A 21,381-nucleotide genomic window follows, 5' to 3' on the forward strand; every position below is an offset into this window, starting at 1 on the left:
TAGTGAACTCCCACGTTTGAGTATGCTGAAGGGCAAAGAGTTCCTCCTCCATTGCCTGCCGCCACCCAGGTGCGCTAAGAGCCTTTCGGACATTCTTAGGTATAGAAATAGATGACAACAGTGAAACAAACTGGCGATGTGAAGTGGAAAGGCAAGAGACTGAAACAAAAGTGGAAATGGTATGCAGGGTACAACTACTTTTACCGTTTCGTAAAGCAATGGAAAGATCAAGTCCTGAAGGTTTGGGGACAAGAGCAACAACAGGATCCACAGACAAGGAAGAAGCTAGAGGAGGAGCCAATGTCTGTTGATGAGTATACACGTGCCGGATCGGTGGTCATTCAATAGGGATCTACACTGGATGAGGTGAAGGGTCAACCCCAACTGGAACACCCGGAACGGGATCATTGACTGGAAGAGGAAGAGGAAGCAAAGGTGGAGACACGGATGCTTCAGGTCCCGAGAAGAAGGGAACAAAGTCAAAAAAGGTGACATCAGGACAGACAGCACTTCCGAGTAATGGGGTTGTAACACGTGTACCCTTTTTGAGTCCAAGAGTAGTCAAGAAAGACACACTTAATAGAGCGTGCAAACAGCTTGTCTATCCCAGGACTCAGATTGTGAACAAAGCACACACAACCAATGATACGAGGTGTTAATGGAAAGGGAGACAAGGTGGGGAACAAAATAGAGAAGGGAGACTGACCATGAAGAATGAAGGAGGGCATCCAATTAATAAGGAAACACACAGTAAATATAGTATCACTCCAAAATCGTTTAGGAACACTCATATGAGGAAAAATAGACCGAGCAGTTTCAAGGAGATGACGGTTCTTTCGTTCAGCCACCCCATTTTATTGAGAAGTGGATGCACATGAAGTTTGATGAATGATGCCATGCTGTTCTAAATACTGTTGAAAGGAAGTAAGGAAGTATTCACGACCATTATCTGAACGAAGAACTTTGATTGGAACACCAAATTGTGTATGTATTTCAGCATGGAATTTTTGAAAAATTGATCTTTCATTAAATAAATCCATGTCATCCTTGAACAATCATCAATAAAAGTGACAAAATACTTGTAATCATTATAAGACTATTTTAATCGGGCCCCAAACATCTGAATGAATCAAAGCAAAAGGACTCAACATACGACTATCAACTCTAGGACTGAAGGAAACACGACAATGTTTCCCAAACTAACACGACTTACACTGTAACATTGACAAATGACTCAAAGACGGAACTAGTATCTTGAGTGCCTTGAGAGAAGGATATCCCAGTCGACAATGCCACTATAGAGGAGTGAGTGAAGTCTGAAGTGCAACTAACGATCCACCACCGTCAAGGTAATACAATCCACTAGCCTCATGCCCCCCACCAATCTTCTTTCCCGCCTTGAGATCCTAAAAAACACAAAAAGGAAGGGAAAAATGTAATAGAGCAATTAAGAGTCTTGGTTAATTTACTAACAGACATAAGATTGAATGGAAACTTAGGGACATATAGAATAGATGATAAAGAAAGAGAAGCCATGTCAACATTACCAACATCACAGATGGGAGAAGAGGAACCGTTGGCAAGGGTAACAATTTAAGATGTGGAAGTTTCAGAGAGGGAGAACACACCTGGAGTCCCGGTCATGCGATCAGAGGCTCCAAAGTCAATAATCCAGGGAGAGGGTTTGGATGCCAGACAAGCTATACCTGAGTGGGCAAGGGTGGTTGTAGTATGCTGTGAAGTAGCCTGGAAGAACCTCTTATACTCATTACAGGGTACACTCACCATCTCCTTCCCAGAAATAGATGTAGATGTGGAAGGTGTTAGATCTGCCTATTGGTTATCACTGACATCAACCCCACCAGCTATTGCATGATTGGCCCATGTAGAAGGAGGGCCATGGAGATCATAACAGAAATTCACCGAATGTTCGTCCCTGCCACAATGGGTACACTTCCTTGTAGAGTTACTTTTTCCTTTACCACAGCCTCCCCCTGAGTCACGACCACCACCACGGCCAAATACGAAACCACTACGACCTCCTTGGGAGGCATGTCCTCCCCCTCTAGTACCACGTCCACCTCCTCTGGCTATCACAAATTCTGATCTGTCAAACTGTGTGGGATTCTCTGTAGATCCCAAAGAAATCCTATGAAGCCGTGCAAAAACTTCCTCAAGTGTAGGAAGAGTAGAGCCTCATAATATTTGGGCCCTAACTGGTTCATATTCTGATTTCAACCCCACTAAGAACCTAGTGACAACTAGTTGTTCCCTCTGTTGTTGCTGAACCTTAACATCTGGAATGAGAGGATGATAGACATTGAGTTCATTTATGAGGTTCTTCATACTGGCATAGTACTCTTCTAGGGTTTTATTCCCTTGCTGCAGATCGAAATACTCCTGATAGAGCTGATATACCCTTGTAGTATTATCCTGCCTAGAATAAAGCTTCTTAGTATGTTCCCATATGTCCTTAGTTGTATCTAAGAACATAAAGTTGGCACTTATTTTGGGTTCCATATTATTCCATAACCATGTCATGATTTGGGCATCTTCCTGTTCCTAGTCATCAAACCCTGAAGAGTCAGCCGGTGGTTTACCTTCCTTCACATGCTTCACTTTCCTCTTTGCCTTGAAAAAAACTTCCACTGACTTGGCCCATGGTGGTACATAGTTCTCACCATTAAGTTTAATTGAATTCATCTGCACACCCAAATAGTCAGAGGGAATCACCACACTAGGTTTCTGATCACTACAACCATCTCCAGTTGCTGCCATAATGCTCTTCCAATGCTACTTCTAATCTGAATTCCCAGTCGCCAACTAAGTACTGTTGTCAAGAGTTTGATGTTCCAGACACTACAGCAGTCCCCAAACACAGATGATAGGCTCACAACCAGTCACAATCAATCACTACTGTTCACAGCCAGTCACAATCAATCAGTCCCCAAACACAGTTGATAGGTACACAAACTTTTGTTCTTGTTCACACCACTACTGATTTCACAAAACCATGAATCACACTGAGATTAATTTAGCAACTCACTGACCACATACAAGCCCTCTTGAAGCTGCTCAATAGAGATTGAGCATCACAAGCACCACCACACAACCATAGCTGTCACACATGGTACAGATCTGTCTGACCTTTTCAGAGGGCACTACAAGTCCAAAGAAAGCATCAACTACTGCCACTGCAGTAACCTATCATTCAATTCAGGTCACTTGTGACCAACAAAGGCTTCAAAATAACTACAGACCAATATAAAAGGGTCAAACATACCCTTACACCATTCGGCCAATGTAAACACAACCTGTTCTTGGACCTTTTCCCAAGAATCAAGGCTACAAACAACCTAGTTCTCTAGGTTCTGATCAGTCCCAGCAGATTTTGAAGGCTTTCAACCCAGAAATACTAACAACACACAAAAAAAAGGTAACAAACCTTCGATGGAGAGCTTCAGTCGACCATCCACTTCTGAAGTTTTTTTTTCTTGAAAAACAGTCAAGTTCTGCACAGAGGAAGGACTGAAGTGTTCTCAGACCTAGGTCGAATCTGTGTTCTCCATTTTTCAGCCCAGAAAGAAAGGAAAAAAAAATGAGGTCACGAACAGAAAGGAGCAGGTGAGGAGATTTAGAGAGCAACGTCCTGCTCTGATACCATGTTTGTCCTGTAGCTACAGTAGTTCGAACCAGGAGAAGAACAGAAGAAGAAGAAGAAGAAGAAGAAGAAGAAGAAGAAGAAGAAGAGAACAGTCGAACCTGATAGACTAAAGCCTATCAGTCGACCCTTAATATGGATTAGCCTCTAATTAGTAGTACAAAGACTAAACTGCCCCCACTTAAGTATGGGACAGGAAGTCTCCATTAAAACTGCCACATAAGCACATAACTTAACAGAAATAAAATGACTAATCTACCCTTATTCGGCTAGCTCTAACAATAGACTTCCAATTTGTCCTTCTTCTTCCCCACTTCTCTACCACTAAAGAACGAACATCCCTATGGCATTACTTCTATCTTCCTACTGAGCTATTTTACATTGGGACCCGATGCTACATAATTCTCAAAACATCTACTCTTAATTCCTCATGAATTCCCAAAACTACTCCTCAAAGCATATGAGCCCCCACTTAAGATCTGCTACTCAAATACCCTTATCCTAGCCACTTCAATCTAGATCTCAAAAAGTCCACTACATCACCCCGATCAACAGCCCATATGGCAGCCAGTAATTAAATTGTTTCTACCAAGTATTTATATTACAGTTATAGACTTAGGGATAGAAATACGTGAAAAATCAAATTATCCTTTTTGGCAAATTCTTTAATATTTTACTTCTTTAATAATTCCTGGAAAATCAAAGAAGAAAACCTTACAATTTACAACAAAATTCATGATTCATTCAACTTAATCTCCTTTACAATTTATGAATCACAATGTGATTGCAATATTCAGAACATTGCTTACATGTGCCAATGCAAAACATATCTAAGACAATAACAAAGAAACATGGGGATTCATCAAGAATTCTGATCTTACTTTCCTACATGTTGACATAGGCTCATCTGAATAAAAAGGAGGATAACCCACAAGCATTTCATACATGATAGCTCCAAGTGACCACCTGTGGAAAAGGTTTAAAAGATATGTTACATAAAAATATCTGCCCAAACACAAGAATTCCCAACATAAACATTACTTACCAATCACATTCCATTCCATAGCCCTTTTTCAGCAAAACTTCAGGGGCAATATAGTCAGGTGTACCAACAGTAGAATAAGCCTGCAATATTTAAATATCAACAGCAAAGTTTGTTATGCCACATCTAGATCTAGTATGAACAATTGATACACAACACTCGTATATAAGAGTACAAATTTTTTCCAATGTTTTAAAAATGACCTGAAAAAAGAACCGCTTTTGCCTTCCGGATCACAGTTCAACCATCCGGTTTGAACAGGTTGGCCCATGATGTCATAACCAACATAATAGAATATTTAGAATAGAAAAAACAGTTAGAAGCCCAAGGACCATTATCTGTGTCGCATGGTTTGATGGCTAGTCCACCTGGGTCAGCAGTTCATGGACCAAATCAACAGTTTTTTTTGCGAAATAATAGACTAGGTGGTAAATAGACCCAGAAAGGTGGCCATTTCCCAGGTTGCACAGTTCAACCGCCAGTGGTTCTGCTTACCACCTAGCAAACATTGGTTTTTTCAAACATAGGAGAAACATCATGAGAATACAAAAACATAAACAACAATTCCTTTATACTCCCTTAAGCAACAATTTGTTTTTTGATACACAAAGTGACAGCAGACTCTGTACAATAATGGATTGTTGAGTGAAGGAACAACCGAACAAGATGTAAGGAATTTACCAGCATCCTTCTATTTCTTTGCCAATGCTGTAGTTGCTCCTGTTGTGTACGCTTTGGTGCAGCAGGGCGTTCATCATTCACTGCCCCATTAATATTTTGTCCCACATTAAAATCATTTTCCTGGATAGTACTGCAATCTAATGGTTTGCATAGTCCAAAATCTGAGAGCTTCATGTGGCCATGTCGATCAAGCAATAAGTTGTCAGGCTTGATATCTCTGTAACATGTGCCAGACATGAATAACCATTCTGGTTTAGTCAGAGGACAACATTTGGAAGTTTAGCAATAGGATATCAATAATCAAAAAATACATAAAAAACACAAACCTGTGGATGTAATTATGTTTGTGGATAGACTCAATAGCTAGAACTGTTTCTCCTACATAAAATCTGGCCTCATCTTCAGTTAAGGTATCTTTTCGCATAAGTAAAGTCATCAAATCTCCACCAGGTAGATACTCCATGATGAGATACAGAAACTCTTCATCTTGGAAAGAACAATAAAGTTTGACAATACAGTTGCTGTCAACTTCTGCAAGTAGATTTCGCTCAGCCTTAACATGTTCAACCTGAACAGATTTAAAAGCAAATTGCACCTAAGCATAAAGAGAAAAAAAGTCCAGAAAGATCAATTGGCAGTTCAGGAAATTGTATACCTGGCCTCTACGAAGCATCTCTGACTTTTTAAGTTTCTTCATTGCATATACATGGCCTGTTGTCTTCTCCTTACAAACTCTCACCTGTCAAGAAATATTAGAGAAAATACGAAAAAGACAATTAAGTGATCATTGACAAGCAAGGATTTTAAGAGAAACAGGTACTGATAAAGCATTTGCATATGATACATGATGCAATGCATAAAATATAGAACTTAATTAACAAGCCATCTAGAATTATGAGCATAATTATGCTTCCATGCTAGGGGTGAAGGATGTCATCAGAGCTTATTTGCTCAAAATGTGAGATGAAACAATTTTATTATAATTTTCACATTTTCAATCACAAGGTCACCATCTAAAATGGATCCTTTCCCAGACATAAAAATATTTGATCTGATCTATTCCTAGTATATGGTTTAATTCATTATCTATGTATATTTTGTAATTCAAGGTGGCACCTTTTTGTCATATGTTAAAACAAATACATACATGATATACACCACTTATCAAAAAAAATTCATTTATGAACTCATTTTTCCTTTAGCAACCATAAAAGAATCCTTTTCAAATAACACTAGTGAGAACTCAAATATTGTGCCAAACTGAACTGAAGTAATTTATTCAATGTTGCCAATATATATTGACAACCAATAAAATGACTAGGAAGCATAATAAATGCCAATAATTCTTGTTGTACTTTCACTATATGTGCTGCAAGGGCATTCTGGTCATTTTACTGTATTTTGTAAACAGCACTCCTATTTTACTGTTTTTTCTCATTCTATTTCTGATAAGTGATAACTGGTATCTTTGTGTTTTGTATCAAAGCCCAGGAGAAAACCTATTGGACTGATCAGAGACCATTTTTGGAGGTGTTTCCTTTTTCTCTTGGTTGAGTGCCAAGAAAAGACTGTAATCGTGGTATCTGGATGTTATGAAGAAGGTTTGATCTCTACTAACCCCTGTTTGTGGATCATGTCATCCCTTGATAATGTGGTGTGTGCCCTGTTGGGTCTGGTATGACCTATTTGTACAACGGTAGTTGGTATTTGTGTTGAGATCATGTGACCTGGTTTTGCGAGTAGTTCAATTTTCCCAGGAATGAAAGTAGTCTGGTGTGGCTCAGGTGTAACAGTTCCCCTTGAGGAAGCAAGTGCCTCTAATCCTTCATACGATGCTGATATAGATTTTAGTGGAGCTTTTTTTTCCTTTGGAAATTCAGTGTGTACTGAAGTGTGGTAAAGGTGTTGCTCCAATGGCATCAGATGACTCAACTACGTTTGGTGTGACCTAAAATCAAGGAGGGATTAACATGGTTCAGACAATATGAATTTTCCTATGATCATCACCCTCTTAATGGTAAGAACTATCAGGCATGGTCTAAAGAGATGAAACTTACATCATAACTAGAGAAAAGAGTGGCTATATAAATGGTATAGTGAAGGAACTGAAGTCGGGTACTGCTGAACAAGATAAATGTAACAAAGAGAATTGCTTGATTATGTCTTGGCTGCTTACTTCTAGGCTGCCTTAAATTAAGCAGAACTTTATGTGGGCAGATACATCTCATGAGATCTGGGAGTATGCAAAATCCACATACTCTAAACAGAGGCACTACGCTAGAATTTACTAGTTGCAAGCAGAGTCCTCTACATGCAAGCAAGGGGGCATAGTCTATCTACTTACTACTACACTCTCACATCTATCTAGAAGGAATTAGACTACTATCAGATCATTGAATGGGAGAGTGATAAGGGTGCTAAGGATTATAAGAACCTTTGTCTCAGCAACATCTGTTTGCCTTCTTACTTGGATTGAACCCTATTTATGAACCTATTACAGTCCAGATTCTGGGCAACAAGGACCCTCCTATCTAGAGGTGTATGCTTTGGTCCAATCCGAGGAGAGTAGAAGAAATGCAATGAATCCTCCTAAGGGGAAGTCAATATCCTTAGAAGAAAGCGTCAGTATGCATGAGACAAGGGTGATTTTCAGAAGAAAGAAGATGAGAAAGATAAGTTGTGGTACACTTATTGTCAGAGGCCGAGACATATTCATGACAGTTGTTCGGATTTGGTTGAAAAGTCAAAGTGGGCACAGGAGCTGAGTAAGAAACCAGCACAAGAATAGAATAAAAACCTGGTCAGAAGTACACCACAACAAATATGGCTTCTGAAAAACAATCAAATAGTTCTACTGTGAGTAAAACTTAGGATCATCCTTTTGGTTCCAATCCCAAGGAGGATTTGTAATGCCTTTCATGATCATTTGGAATTGTACGGTAGGGCACTTGGGAAAATGGACTCCGATGCTAACCCCTCCACTTCCTTTGTGTCTACATCAAGTAACACTGGCTCCACCTTCCATGTGTCCTCTTAGTCTTTCGAATCTCCTTGGGTTATTGATTGTGGAGCCTCTAATCACATGACTGCTAAGTCAACTTTATTTCAGCCCTGTACCCTTCTCTCTGGTAAAGAAACAGTGAGATTAGCAGATGGGTCTTTCTCTTCCATTACCGGTCAAGGATCTGTTTCTTTACTATTTGGTTTCTCCCTTTCATATGTGCTTCATGTTCCTAATTTGCTCATTACTTTGTTGTTCATTAGTAGTATTACTTGCTCATTACTTTGTTGTTCATCAGTAGTATTACTTGCTCATTAAATTGTTCAGTGACCTTTCTTCCACATTCTTGTGTGTTTCAAGATCTGGACTCCGAGAAGACGATTGGTAGAGGAAACTTGGTGGAATGTAGCAAGTTGGTGGAGAATAATTTTGTTCTTGCGGCTACTGAGTCTACAAGTCCATCAAGTTTATTTGTGGCATAATCGCCTAGGTCATATGTCCTTTAAGCCCTTCAAACTTTTGTTTTCAGAATTCTTCCAAGTCCGTATTAGTAACTAAGTTATAGTGTCTTACATGTCAATTAAGTAAACAATGTAGAAATTCTTCTCCTTTAAGCAATAAAAGATCAGATTTCTCATTTCATATTGTTTATTCTGATGTTTGGAGCTGTTTTCACTGTAGCTACAGTAGCTGACCGTTTACTTCTAATTAAATGTACAAGGACTAAACTGCCCCTACTTAAGTATGGGACAGAGAACCTCTAATAAGACTGCCACATAAGCTCATAACTTAACCAAGGTGAGATGACTAATCTACCCTTATTCGGCCAACTCTAACACTCCCCCTCAAGCTGGAGAATATATATCATATAATCCCAGCTTGTTACATATATAGTTCACTCTCCCTGAGCTTAAGGCTTTTGTAAACAAATCTGCCCACTGATCACCTGAGCTTACATGTTATGTGCTTATCTCTCTAGTAAGAACCTTCTCCCCCACAAAGTGGCAATCAATCTCTATGTGCTTTGTTCTCTCATGAAAAACAGGGTTGGATGAGATATGGAGCGCAGCTTGATTGTCACAGTACAACTTCATAGGTTTATCCATGTGGAACCCGATTTCTTGTAGGAGATTCCTCAACCACACTAATTCACATGTAGTGTGTGCCATGGCTCTGTACTCAGCTTCAGCACTGCTTCTAGCCACAACCGTCTGTTTTTTACTCTTCCACGTCACAAGATTTCCTCCAAGAAATGTGCAGTAACCTGTAGTAGATCTTCTATCAGACACAGAGCCCGCCCAATCTGCATCCGTGTACCCAACTACTTCAAGTTTTCCTCCTGGTTTATACAATAGCCCACGACCTGGAGCTCCCTTCAAATATCTTACAATTCTAAGAACTGCATCCCAGTGAGATATACGAGGGTTCTGCATAAATTGGCTCACCACACTGACTGCAAAGGAGATGTCTGATCTCGTGATAGTCAAATAGTTCAGCTTCCCCACTAGTCGTCTATACCTTCCAGGATCATCAAATATTCCCCCTGTATCACCGCTCAACTTAACATTTGGTTCCATAGGAGTCTCAGCCGGTTTTGCACCTAACAGTCTTGTTTCGTCCAATAGATCGAGAACATATTTTCTTTGGCACAGGTTTACACCTTGTCTTGATCTAGCAACTTCTATACCCAAGAAATACTTCAATGTCCCAAGGTCTTTTGTTTGAAAATGATTTTGCAGAAAGACCTTGAGTTTGTCGATCCCCAATTTGTCACTGCCAGTTATGACAATATCATCCACATAGACCACTAATAAAATCTTTCCAACTTCTGAGTCATAGCTGAACACTGAGTGATCAACCTAGCATTGTTTCATTCAAAAATTCTTCACCACTTCACTAAACTTCCCGAACCAAGCACGAGGCGATTGTTTCAACCCATAAATTGCCTTTTTCAGTCTGCACACCTTACAGTCTGCACACCTTACCAGCCTCCCCCTGAGCAACAAACCCAGGTGGTTGCTCCATATATACCTCCTCTATAAGGTCACCATGAAGGAAGGCATTTTTTATGTCAAGTTGAAATAAGGGCCAATCATACATAACTGCTAGGGAAATTAACACATAGACAGAGCTAATCTTAGCCACTGGAGAGAAGGTCTCCATATAGTCCACTCCATACAACTGTGAATACCCTTTAGCAACAAGTCTGGCTTTCAGACGCTCCACACTACCATCTGGCAAGTATTTAACAGTATACACCCATTTACAACCCACAACATGCTTACCAGGGGGAAGAGTAGTGAGCTCCCACATGTGAGTATGTTGAAGAGCAGAGAGTTCCTCCTCCATTGCTTGCCTCCACCCAGGTGAACTAAGAGCCTCTTGGACATTGTTAGGTATGGAAATAGATGACAATAGTGAAACAAACTGGCGATGTGAGGCGGAAAGGCGAGATACTAAAACAAAATTGGAAATGGGATGGAGAGTAGAACTACGTTTACCTTTCCGTAAGGCAATGGGTAGGTCAAGTCTTGAAGGTTCAGCAACAGGAGCAACGACAGGATACACGGACAAGGTAGAAGCTAGAGGAGGGGCCGGTGTCGTTCAACGTGTATACACTTGCCGAATTGGTGGTCGTTCAGTAGGGATCTGCACTGGATGAGATGACGAGTCAACTCCAACAGGAACACCCGGAACGGGATCACTGACCGGAAGAGGAAGAGGAAGAGGAAGTAAAGGTGGAGACGAAGATGCTTCAGTTCCTGAGAAGAAGGGAACAGACTCAAAAAAGGTGACATCAGGACAGACATAGCACTTCCGAGTAATGGGATTGTAACACTTGTACCCTTTTTGAGTCCGAGAGTAGCCAAGAAAGACACACTTAATGGAGCGTGCATCCAACTTGTCTATTCCAGGACTCAGATTGTGAACAAAGCACACACAGCCAAAGATACGAGGTGTTAATGGAAAGGGAGACAAGGTGGGAAACAAGATAGAGAAGGGAGACCGACCATGAAGAATAAAGGAGGGCATCCGTTTAATGAGGAAACACGCAGTAAGTACAGCATCACTCCAAAACCATTTAGGAACACTCATATGATGAAGAATAGACCGAGCTGTTTCAAGGAGATGACGGTTCTTCCGTTCAGCCACCCCATTTTGTTGAGGAGTGGATGCACAAGAAGTTTGATGAATGATGCCATGTTGCTCTAAATACTGTTGAAAGGAAGTTAGAAAATATTCACGACCATTATCTGAACGAAGAACTTTGATTGGAACACCAAATTGTGTACGTATTTCAGCATGGAATTTTTGAAAAATGGAAAATTACTCACTCATTTCTTTCATTAAATAAATCCATGTCATTCTTGAACAATCATCAATAAAAGTGACAAAATACTTGTAACCATTATAAGACTATTTTGATCGGGCCCCAAACATCTGAATGAACCAAAGCAAAAGGACTCAACATACGACTTTCAACTCTAGGACTGAAGGAAACACGACAATGTTTCCCAAACTAACACGACTTACACTGTAACACTGACAAATGACTCAAAGACGGAACTAGTATCTTGAGTGCCTTGAGAGAAGGATATCCCAGTCGACAATGCCACTGTAGAGGAGTGAGTGAAGTCTGAAGTGCAACTGACAATCCACCACTGTCAAGGTAATACAATCCACCAGCTTCATGCCCCCCACCAATCTTCTTCCCCGTCCTGAGATCCTGAAAAACACAAGAAGAAGGGGAAAAAGTAACAGAGCAGTTAAGAGTCTTGGTTAATTTACTAACAGACATAAGATTGAATGGAAACTTAGGAACATATAGAACAGATGATAAAGAAAGAGAAGCCATGTCAACATTGCCAACACCACAGATGGGAGAGGAGGAACCATTGGCAAGGGTAACAGTTTGAGATGTGGAAGTTTCAGAGAGAGAAGAGAACACACCTGGAGTCCCGGTCATGTGATCAGAGGCTCCAGAGTCAATAATCCAATGAGAGGTTTTAGACGACAGGCAAGCTATACCTGAGTGGGCAAGAGTAGCAGTAGTGTGCTGTGAAGTGGACTGTAGGAACCGCTCATACTCATCACGCGGTACACTCACCATCTCCCTTCCGGAAACAGATGTAGATGTGGAAGGAGTTAGGTCTGCCTGTTGATTATCACTGACATCAACCCCACCAGCAATAGCATGATTGGCCCATTTAGAGGGAGGACGACCATGAAGATCATAATAGAAATTTACGGAATGTCCTTCCCTGCCACAGTGGGTACACTTCCTTGTAGAGCTGCCTTTTTCTTTGCCACGGCCTCCCCCTGAGTCACGACCACCACCACGGACAAATATGGAACCACCACGACCTCCTCGGGAGGCATGTCCTCCCCCTTTCGTACCATGTCCACCTCCTCTGGCTGTTACAAAAGCTGATCTATCAGACTGTGTGGGATTCTCTATCTGTCCCAAAGAAATCCTGCGGAGCCGAGCAAACACTTCCTCAAGTGTAGGAAGGGTAGAGCCCCCCAATATTTGGGCTCTAACTGGTTCATACTCTGATTTCAACCCCACTAAGAACCTTGTGACATCTAGTTGTTCCCTCTGTTGTTGCTGAACTTTAACATCTGGAGTGAGAGGATGATAGACATTGAGTTCATTTCTGAGGTTCTTCATACTGGCATAGTACTCTTCTAGGGTTTTAATTCCTTGTTGCAGACCAAAGTACTCCTGATAGAGCTGATATACCCTTGTAGTATTATCTTGCCCAGAATACAGCTTCTTGGCATGTTCCCATATGTCCTTAGTTGTATCTAAGAACATGAAGTTGGCACTTATTTTGGGTTCCATATTGTTCCATAGCCATGTCATGATTTGAGCATCCTCCTGTTCCCAATCATCAAACCCTGGAGAGCCAGCCGGTGGTTTATCTTCTTTCACATGCTTCACTTTTCTCTTTGCCTTGAGGAAAACTTCCACCGACTTGGCCCATGGAACATAGTTCTCACCATTCAGTTTAATTGAGGTCATCTGTACACCTAGATAGTCAGAGGAAACCACCACACTAGGTTTCTGATCACTAGAGCCACCTCCCATTGCTGCCATGATACTCTTTCAATGCTGCCTCTAATTTGAATTCCCAATCACCAACTAAGTGCTACTGTCAAGAGTTTGATGCTCCAGAACCTACAGCAGTCCCTAAACACAATGATAGATACACACGCCTTTGTTCTTATCCACACCACTACTGATTTCACAAAAAAAAAACACAGACTACACCGACATTAACTCAGCACTTACTAACCACATGTAAGCTCATTTACAACTACTCAACAAAAACTCAACTAGTTGTCACACCACTACTGCTGTCAAGAGTTTGTGCATTACAAACACCACCACAACTACTCAACAAAAACTCAACTTGCTGTCACACCACTACTGCTGTCAAGAGTTCGTGCATTACAAGCACCACCACACAGCCATAGTTGTCACACACAATACGGACCTGTTTTAACGCTTTTAAGAGGGCACCACAAGACCAACAAAAAAAAACTCAACTAGTACCATTGCATTACACCTTGCACCATTCGGCCACCTACAGTAGCAGCCCTTACACCATTTGGTCACTGTAAACACAGCCTGTTCTTGGAATTTTTCCAAGAACCAGGGCAACAACCAACTTAGTTTTCTAGGTTCTGATCAGTCCTCTCAAGTTCTTGAAGATTTTCAACCCAGAAATACCAACAGCACACAGAGGAGAGATAACCAACCTTCGTTTGAGAGCTTCAGCCAACCATTCACTGCTGAAGTTGTTTTCTTAGGAAAGAAGGTTCTGTGCACCAGAAAAAAACTGTGATGTTTCAGGCCTGGGACGAATCACTTTTCTCCATTGACAGCCCAGAGAAGAAAAGGAGAGAACTGAAGCACGAACTGAAACAGGTCACGAACTGAAGTTGTCACGCTCTGATACCATGTTTTCACTGTAGCCACTGTAGCTAATGTAGTCCGAACCAGTAAGGAGAAGAGGAAAGAGAAGAGAAGAAGAAGAAGATGAAAGAACTGTCGAACTTGATAGCTAAACCCTATCAGTCGACCTCTTAATAGTGATTAGGCTTCTAATTAAATGTACAAGGACTAAACTGCCCCTACTTAAGTATGGGACAAAGAACCTCTAATAAGACTGCCACATAAGCTCATAACTTAACCAAGGTGAGATGACTAATCTACCCTTATTCGGCTAACTCTAACAAGGGCCATGATACTCTACCTTCTGAGAATGGTTATAAATACTTTATCACACTCACTAATGATTACTCCCATTACACATGAGTTTACTCGATAAGTTCCAAAGATGAAGTGCCTAAACTTGTGAAAGATTTCAAACTAATGGTATTCACCCAGTTTCAGACTGAGATACAAATCTCCTAGTTGGATGATGCTAAAGAGTAGAGTACTATCACGGTGATCTTGTTGAATTTTTTGTTTCATGTGAGTCTCTTCATCGAAGCCCATGCACAAAGACTCCTCAAAAAAATGGTGTTGCTGAAAGAAAAAACCGCCAACTCCTTGAAGATGGGTCTCTTTGTACAACTTCTCATTGCACAAAGACTTAATTGTATTTTGGCTCTTTGTTATTAATGAAATACTTTACCTTATACTTTCAAAAAAAAATGTCTCCCAGTGTTTCTAGATGGACATTGTTTTGTCTATTATGTATGTCATTAATTGTGCCTTCTCAATTGTTGGACTACAAGGCCCCACATCAGCTCTTATTTCCTAAAACCCCGTTATTCTCTATTCCTATGCGTGTTTTTGGGTGACGTTTTGTCCATGATTTATCCCCTACCCGTGGTAAACTTGATCCCAAAGATATTTCTTTTGTCTTCCTTAGTTACCCTTTGTCTAAAAAAGTTTATAGATGTTTTGATCCCACTCTGCATAAGTACTATGTTTCCATTGATGTGTCCTTTCTCAATAATGAACCCTTCCTTCCTATTTTTCCACAAGGGAGAGTAGGGTTGAGGAGAAACTAGTTCAAGTTCAGCTTCCTTCTCTTCTTGATACTCCTCCATTTCATGTCTTTCTCTATTGTCGCAAGGGTCAACAAAGTTCAAGAGCCATGGAGCAACCTTAAGTCATACAACCAATATCATTGGATTCTCCGGAGGCAGATCCTCAACTAGATGCTCTTGTTCCTATTGTACCTGACCCTATTGCTATTGACCCTCTGTTATTAGTGATTTGGACCTTTCATTGCCAAAAGGAAGGGTGCTAGATCATATACCACCAATCATCCCATCTCACATTATGTTTCTTATGAAAACATCTCATCTTCTTTGTGTTTTCCTTTCTTCCATTGACAATGTCCTATTCCCAAAATGTAACAGAGGCTTTATCAGTTCCTGAATGGATAGATACAATGAAGGGAGAAATCAATGCCCTACATAAAAATGGCACATGGAAATTGGTAGATATTTCAGAAGGGAAAGAACCAATGGGGTATAAATGGGTTTTCTTAGTGAAGCATAGGGTAAATGGTATAGTAGAGAGGTATAAGGCCCATATAGTGGCAAAAGGGTTCACGCAAGTGTATGGAGTGGACCATGCAAAGACCTTTACCCCTATAGCTAAGATGATTTCTATCAGGGGCCTACTCTCATTAACAACTAACCTAGATTTGGACCTACAACAATTAGACATCAAGAATGCCTTCTTGAATGATAAGTTAGAGGAAGAAGTATATATGGTTCAACCTCCCAGTTTTCATGCTCAAGGCAATGAGTTGAAGGAATGTAAGTTAAAAAAAAAAATCTTTATATGATTTGAAACAGTCACCAAGAACTTGGTTCAATAGGTACCACTTAGTTGTATAACAGATGGATTTTAAATAGTGACAGTCAGACCATACACTTTTTGAAAAGAGGGGGGAAGGCAAGACTGCCATCTTAATAGTGTATGCTGATGACATAGTGATGATTGGTGACTAGTTTCAAAAATACAAAGTCAGAAGGAGTTACTAGCTATACAGTTCGAAGCAAAGGATCTAGGGGCCTTACATTATTTCCTTGGAATTGAAATTGCCTGCTCACAAGAATGGACCTTCATTTCACGGAGGAAATATATCCTAGATCTATTGGATGACATAAATAAGTTAGGGTCAAAGCCTGTTGACACTCCTATTGACCCAATTCACAAACGGGGTGATTGTAGTAGTGACTGTAAAAGATGTGAAGCAGTATCAAAGACTTGTGAGGAAACTCTTATACTTGTCTATGACAAGACCTAATATCGCCTATGTTGTGGGTATCCTTAATCAATTCATGCATGCACCTAAGAGTTGCACATTTAGAGGCTGCAGATAGGGTTCTTAGGTACCTTAAGAAGTTTCTTGGAACTAGGCTACTCTTCAAGAAGAATGGTTACCTAAAGGTGGAGGATTACACAAATGTCGATTGGGTTGATTCAATTGCTGACAGAAAGTGCACTAGTGGGAATTTTTTTTTTTTTATCAACAAGAAATTTAAGAATTTTATTAAGTAATGATGAATCAGGCTAATACAATGAGGAGTTTAGCCACCCCTAAGAAACAACTCCAATCCCCAACAAAGTTACAAAGGTTACAATAGCACCCAAAACAATTGTTGCCTATGTACCCCTTGTTTTGCTGGAGCATCAGCCATCCCATTTGTAGTCCTTTTTGACCAATTGAATGTAATGTTCACCGCTTGTGCAATGCTCACTGTTTCCCTAAACTCATGCCTATAGATCCATGGCACAGGTTGTTTATTCTTGGCGCAAGAAATGATCGGTTTTGAGCTTCCCTTTACTTCCAAGTGCTGAAAACTTGATTGTTTAGCAAGTCTTAAGCCTTGCAACAGTGTCGTCAATTCAGCCTTCGGTGAATCTCCCAACTCCAAAGGTCCTGAAAAAATGGCCAACACTTTCCATGTACAATCTCTAAATACTCCTCCAATAACTGCCATTCTAGTGATTCCCATGGAGCTCCATCAAAATTTAGTTTTACTTTATTAGCTACTGGGGGTAACCACTCCATAACCACCTTTTCCTTTTCTTTATAAGAAAATGCCACTTCAATCCATGCCCTTAAGATATCATTCACTAAAAAGTCTTTGAAAACATCAAGTGTCTTTATCCAATGTGCAGCTCTGATTTTTATAACTTCACAAACTTCCTCTTTCAATCTACTTTTCTCATTAAAGACCCTCCCATTTCTTTCCTCCCAAATAGTCCACACTACTGCAGCCTGAAATGATTTCCACATAATTCTTCCTCTCTTTCTTGTTTGTCTTAGGAAACTTGAGCTGCAGAGACTCACTACATCCTGTGAAGAAGTCTACCTGCAACCAAAAAGAAAACACCAAAACTCCCAAACACCAAGTACAAAAGACCAAAAAAGCAATAAACGAGATAAGTATTCAATGTTTTCAAGGCAAAGGAAGCACATGTGAGGTGATAGACATTTATTTGGCTTTCTTTTTTGAAGCATATCACAAGTGTTTACTAGACCTGTTCATGGGCCGGGTAGCCCGATGGCCTGGCCCGCACCCCGGTCGGGCTTGGTCATGTAATTAGGCCTACGAGCCTGACCTCGGGCCTAACACAGTAAGCCTGACTGTGTTATGGGCCGGACTCGGGATTTGTCAAAAAAGTCGGGCCCGAGCCCGACCCGGCCCGACTCAGCATTATATATTTTATAAAATACATAATATGTATTTTATATATTATATAAATATATAAATAATATAATATTTATTGAAATATATATTTATAATTTAATATATACATTTTTTTATTTTTTTCTTTATAATTTCTCTTTCACTCTCTCTCTCTATTCAGCCGCTTCAGCAGTAGTAACAACATGGGCTAAATTTCGGGCTCGGGCCCAGGCCCGGGCTTCAGGCTTTTTATGAAGGCCGGGCTTGGGCCCAAGTTGTAGGCCCGATGGTCGGGTTGGGCTCGAGCTCAGGCCTTGAAAAAATCTGTTAATACAAAGTGAAAGCCCGGCCTGACCCATGAACAGGTCTAGTGTTTACCTTTCTAAGAAAGATTTCCCAACGCAATGCCTGAATTTTAGGTGGCATAGGCTTGCTCCAAATCTATTTCATAGCAAAATTCTCTCCCAGTGTATTGGACTACAAGAGGGCATTAATAAAGGAAGTACAAATAAAATTCCCATTAAGAGTACAAGATCACACTCTCATGTCCTCTACTAACTAATCCAGAAATTTTAATTGAAGTTTGTCCAACAGTTGGATAAGTGCCCCATACTCATTGTCCCTCAAGCCCCTTCTAAACCCGAAGTCCCAATTTATCCTTGAAGGAGAAAGGGTAACAAATCTCAAGTCCACTAGTGGATAATGCACCTTTGTGGGAGGTAACCTTGTCACTTGGATGAGTAAGAAGTAGAATGTTGCAGCTAGATCCAATGCAAAAGGCTGAGTAGAAAGCCATGTCTCATGGAGTTACAAAAATTCTACAGATAAAGAACATGTTGGGTGAGCTGGACCTGGTGTTGAAGGTCCTATGTCACTTTATTGTCACAACAAGGCTGCCATAATATTGCAGCCAATCCAGTACTCCATGATAAGACAAAGCACATAGACATGGATAAGCATTTTATCAGAGAAAAGGGTGAAAGTGGAGAAGTGTGTACACCTTATGTCAGCTCCAAGGAGCAACTTGCAGATGTATTTACAAAGGGCCTTCATTGCTTGTGGAACAATGATCTTTGTGACAAGTTGGGCATGATAGACATCAATGTCCCAATTTGAGGGTGAGTATTGTAACTTCACTATATGTGCCGCAATGGCATTCTGGTCATTTTACTGTATTTTGTAAACAGCACTGAGCACTCCTATAAATACTATTGCTGGCACCGCCAACCTATTCTTTTGGTCCCCGACTCTTTTTCTTCCTCTTCTCCCTTCTTCCTCCTATTTTTTCTAGTTCTATTTCTGTAACATTTCTAAAAGCAGAAATATAGACAACTGACCAAATGGATGATTTGCAGGCAGTTCAAATTTGGCTAGCACCTGACTTGCAGGGAATCAAACTTATTTTGACTGTTTCCCCATTAGGAATCATGGCTGATCATGTGTGGCCGTGTTTCTGAAGACTACATGGGGATCATCTTCAGTTATTCAAGCCCAATAAGAAAAGGAAATCCCCTCAGACATTTTATTACAGAACCAAGGCTTGGCATCTAAGTTGAACAGCTCATTAAGGTGGATTCCTAGATCTGAAAATGAGCTTGCAGAGGCTCTTCCAAGGGATGGGGTTGTAATTTAAGAGTTGTTAGGGGGAGGGGTAAGGGGCTCAGGCCCAGGGGTTCAGTTACAGTTATATTTCTGAATTATTGTTTGTATTCAGTCACCTTTCTGCTGTGTATTTGTCAGCCTCTGACCACTGCTTGGACTATGAGAGTCTTCATCTTTCAAGAATTATAAATAAAACCTCCTTAATCATGGTTAATAATGATGACATCTGTAGAGAACACTGATGTGGGCCCCACAGCTACGGTCCCACTGTGTTCGTAGGGTAGAAGATGTTCTAGTCTGCCTAGGGTTAGCTATTGGTCATTTAGTTGTTTCAGTTGTTATTTATTTCAGTCTTTGTTTTGCTCTATTTGTCATGTAAAGACTAAGGGCAGATCTGTCCTTTCCATGTAATGAACATAACCTATAAATATTAATTAAAGTGGCAGTGGCAGAACATTAAGCTTCTGCTCCTCCTTTTCAACCCTTGTGTTCTACTGCTTCTCCTCCCTCTTCCTCTTTTCTCTTCTTTCTTTTCTTCTTATCTTCGATCCTGAAATCCATTAGGGTTCAAGACTGATAACAGTCCTGGTTCTTGGAGATCTCCAGAGGATTAGCAGCTGTTTGAAGAAGTGTCACAGTTGTAGCGAGTTGGTGATCAGGAAGAATCAGAGAAGGCTAGGGTTCGGGTAACCTTGGTAGGCAGCGAACTGCATTCTACTGCAAGTCTTTTATTTTCTGAGAGAAGTAACATCAGAAAATATAGGTTGGACCTATCCAGCAAGGGTGGCTGAACTACTCTAGGGTTTTATCCCTCTATTCTCTAGGATTTCTCTAGGGTTTTGTCTTATCCCTACGGAAAACCCTAGTATTAGGCCGAACCTTGTGATCTTATCCCTGCGGCAAACCCTAATAGTTCTCCTCAACATTGATCGGTTTTAGGGTTTCATATTAACCCTAATACAAACATTATCTGCACGGTACTGTCTAGAGTGTACGGCTCTTAGGACTGATTAAAACCTCAAATTGGCTTCAGCCTATCAGATTGCTCTTCAAACTGTTTTTCAGTTTTCTTTTGGGGTTTCGAACACTTCTAAAGGGGTGAAAACAGTTCGGACTGTTGCTGTTGTGTGTGGTTATTGATTTCAGATCAGTCTTATACATATTTCATGATGCACATCTATCGTGAGTACAGATTGGTTCTATACTGATTTTGTGACTGTTGTTGGGAGTCCTAGTGCTGGTTTTGACTGTAGTAACCATAATTTTTTATACTTCTGGTTCTTAACCGAAATGGAGTTTAAGAATCAGGCAGAAGGCAGTTTTGGGAACAGTAGTTATGGTGGTGGTTCTGAGACAGTTTTCAGATTACAACCGTAAAGTTTGATGGATCAAACTATTTGGAATGGGCCCAACCAGCCATGATGGCTATTGGGGGAAGGGGCAAAGTAGGGTATCTCTTGGGAGATGTGGCAAAACCTTCCAAGGGAGACCCTATGTATACCAAGTGGGTCCAAGAAAACTACTTGGTTATGACATGGCTCTGTAATTCTATGCAACCCCATATCAGTTGAAATTACTTATGGGCAAAGACAGCCAAGGAGATATGGAATGTGATGAAAGAGACTTACTCCCAACCCCTTAATGTTGCCAGAGCATATGAGTTGAAATATGAGGTGAATGCCCTTAAACAAGGAGAGAAACCGGTGTCGGTCTATTTCTCTA

General features: G+C 40.6%; 1 protein-coding gene across 13 annotated transcripts in view; it reads right to left on the reverse strand.

The window, feature by feature from the left end:
- The window catches only part of LOC148878776 (uncharacterized), a 58,951-nt gene that overhangs the window by 13,540 nt on the left and 24,030 nt on the right, over positions 1-21,381 (reverse strand). For all 13 annotated transcript variants that reach the window (XR_016103862.1, XR_016103864.1, XR_016103868.1 and 10 more), the window contains 5 exons: positions 6,040-6,123; positions 5,711-5,952; positions 5,385-5,601; positions 4,707-4,786; positions 4,543-4,627 (listed from right to left, as the gene is read on the reverse strand). Coding sequence is in view for 8 of the 13 variants with exons in the window: in XM_088960045.1 (XP_088816171.1) it covers positions 4,543-4,627; positions 4,707-4,786; positions 5,385-5,601; positions 5,711-5,952; positions 6,040-6,123 (708 nt within the window). In the remaining 5 variants the exon portion in view is untranslated. The remainder of the gene's footprint in view (positions 1-4,542; positions 4,628-4,706; positions 4,787-5,384; positions 5,602-5,710; positions 5,953-6,039; positions 6,124-21,381) is intronic.

The sequence above is a fragment of the Nelumbo lutea genome, chromosome 1, assembly GCF_056320005.1.
Source record: "Nelumbo lutea isolate HS-2025 chromosome 1, American lotus-T2T, whole genome shotgun sequence".
NCBI classification, from domain to species: domain Eukaryota; kingdom Viridiplantae; phylum Streptophyta; class Magnoliopsida; order Proteales; family Nelumbonaceae; genus Nelumbo; species Nelumbo lutea.